General features: G+C 48.6%; 1 protein-coding gene across 1 annotated transcript; it reads left to right on the top strand.

The window, feature by feature from the left end:
* Nucleotides 1-1,241: 1,241 nt before the first annotated feature.
* On the top strand, nt 1,242-1,745 carry LOC108863898 (uncharacterized). The gene has a single exon (XM_018638574.1). It carries the CDS (start codon nt 1,242-1,244, stop codon nt 1,743-1,745), a length of 504 nt encoding a protein of 167 aa, XP_018494090.1.
* Nucleotides 1,746-2,029: the final 284 nt, after the last annotated feature.

The raw sequence follows: 2,029 nt of genomic DNA, 5'->3' as shown, positions 1-2,029 counted from the left end.
ACGAGACAAGAGAGAACGACGAATCAACATTGACAGGCTGAAGGAACGATTGCGGCTAGAAACCTGGGATTTCATCGACAACCTAGGAACAGCCAGCGGGAAGTATTCTGGGTTCCACGAAATTTTATTCGGCAACATCGAAAGAGCGAGTCAAGGCTGCATCGGGGGAAAACCCCTACGAGCAAGATCCCGTCTGCCATACATCTCTGACTGCATCCTGGAAAGTCCTCAAGAGACTCAGGAAGGCGGACACTGCTGCACTACCAGCGAAAATCAGTGCAGGAGCGAGACAAGTAGAGGGAGAGGACCTGGTCATCGAGTTAAACAAACATTTCGTGAGTTGTGCAAATTTCTACCCGAGTAGAGCCCCGGATGCAGCAGCCCTCGGGAGGCACATCAATCCATGGCTTCAGCGCCCGTTCGAATTCGAAAAGATCACCCTAGAAGACCTCCTACAATCAATCCGCACGCTAGGTAACCCATCAGCAGGCCTCGACGGGATTACCGCACACACTGTAAAAAACGTCGCCGACGAAATCGCGAAACCACTACTGAAGATTGTAAATGAGATCATAGAGTCCTCCGAATACCCTCAGGCTCTGAAGAGAGCAAGAGTGGTCCCGATTCCCAAGGTAAAGATCCCGTCAACCACAAATGATTTCCGCCCCATCTCGGTACTGCCCGTGCTGAACAAAGTCGTCGAAAGAACTCTAGTCACACAACTCACAAAGCATTTCGAACGTAACAACTTACTGTATGAACGTCAATATGGGTATCGAAAGAACAGGAGTACCGCTCACGCAGTGTACAGTACGATAGAGAGTATTAAATTAGGGCTGGACAGTGGTAAAGTCTGTGGTCTACTATTGATTGATATGACGAAGGCGTTTGATTCTGTTAGGAAACAGGTTCTGTTAGAAAAATTGGGCTGTTATGGAGTGGGTGACAAGGCTCGTGGCCTAATCGGCTCCTACCTGTCTGACCGAATGCAAAGTGTACAGACGGCAACTGTCAAATCCCCCCTCCTCCCAATCACTACGGGCTTGCCGCAGGGGAGCCTGCACGGGCCGATATGTTTTCTCATAGTCATTAACGACCTCCCGAAGGTATGCACCGGAGAGGTGAACATCTTCGCGGACGACACAACAGTAGTCTACATCTGTGATACGAGAGAGGAGTTGGAAGCCAAAATGCAGGCAGATCTCACGAGCATCAGTAAATAGTGCGAGGAAAACTTCATGATGTTGAATATTCAGAAATCCAACTACATGACATTCGCTCGAGGAAACCAGCCGACACCCGATCTGAGCGTCGTGTTAGATGGAGCTGCATTGGCAAAGGTCAGGAAGGCGAAGTTTCTTGGCTGCGTCCTGGATGAGTCACTCGACGCAAGCCTACACTGTGAAGAGCTCACGAAGAGACTGAAGCGATCCACTTACATTGTCAAGACTCTATGTGAACTGGCAGGAGTGGGAATCGGAAAACTCGTTTACGAAGCTTACATTCAATCGCATCTAAACTACTGCCCTGGATTCTGGAGTATGTCGACGAAGAAAAACCTACTACGCCTTCACAGGCAACAAAGCAGAGCCATAAGAATTATCCAGCCAGATCTCAGCAAGACTGGCAAAAAACTGTTGACAGAAATGGACATCCTGCCGCTACCGCTGGCAATTACGTACAACCTCTGCACCTTCATTCATCAACAGCTCACCCACAGAGGCCCGCAAACGCTCGAATTTTGAACTCCTCGGAACGAGCAGAAGTACCCGAGCCACAGAGACACGAATCATCAAAATCCAAAAGAGGAACACGACCTCCGGCACGAAATCATTCTATGTAAAAGCAGCCAGATTATGGAACAATCTCCCACCCGACATCCGAACCACAGACTCTGTACCATTATTCAAAAAGCGACTCAGACTATACCTACTGCACTGTCAAAATGACAGGCTGATGTTTTTCTGAACCCTTACAATATGAGTATCTCCGATAGTTTCAGCGACGGCCACACTATTCCAAGAATAAG

The sequence above is a fragment of the Galendromus occidentalis genome, unplaced genomic scaffold (assembly GCF_000255335.2).
Source record: "Galendromus occidentalis unplaced genomic scaffold, Mocc_1.1 scf7180000077095, whole genome shotgun sequence".
NCBI lineage: Eukaryota > Metazoa > Arthropoda > Arachnida > Mesostigmata > Phytoseiidae > Galendromus > Galendromus occidentalis.
Note: the sequence above shows the minus strand (reverse complement) of the source record. Positions and strands in the feature narration are given on the sequence as shown.

What these genes read in the sequence shown, in the direction of transcription:
- LOC108863898 (XM_018638574.1), top strand. Translation starts at nt 1,242, where the DNA reads ATGTTGAATATTCAGAAATCCAACTACATGACATTCGCTCGAGGAAAC.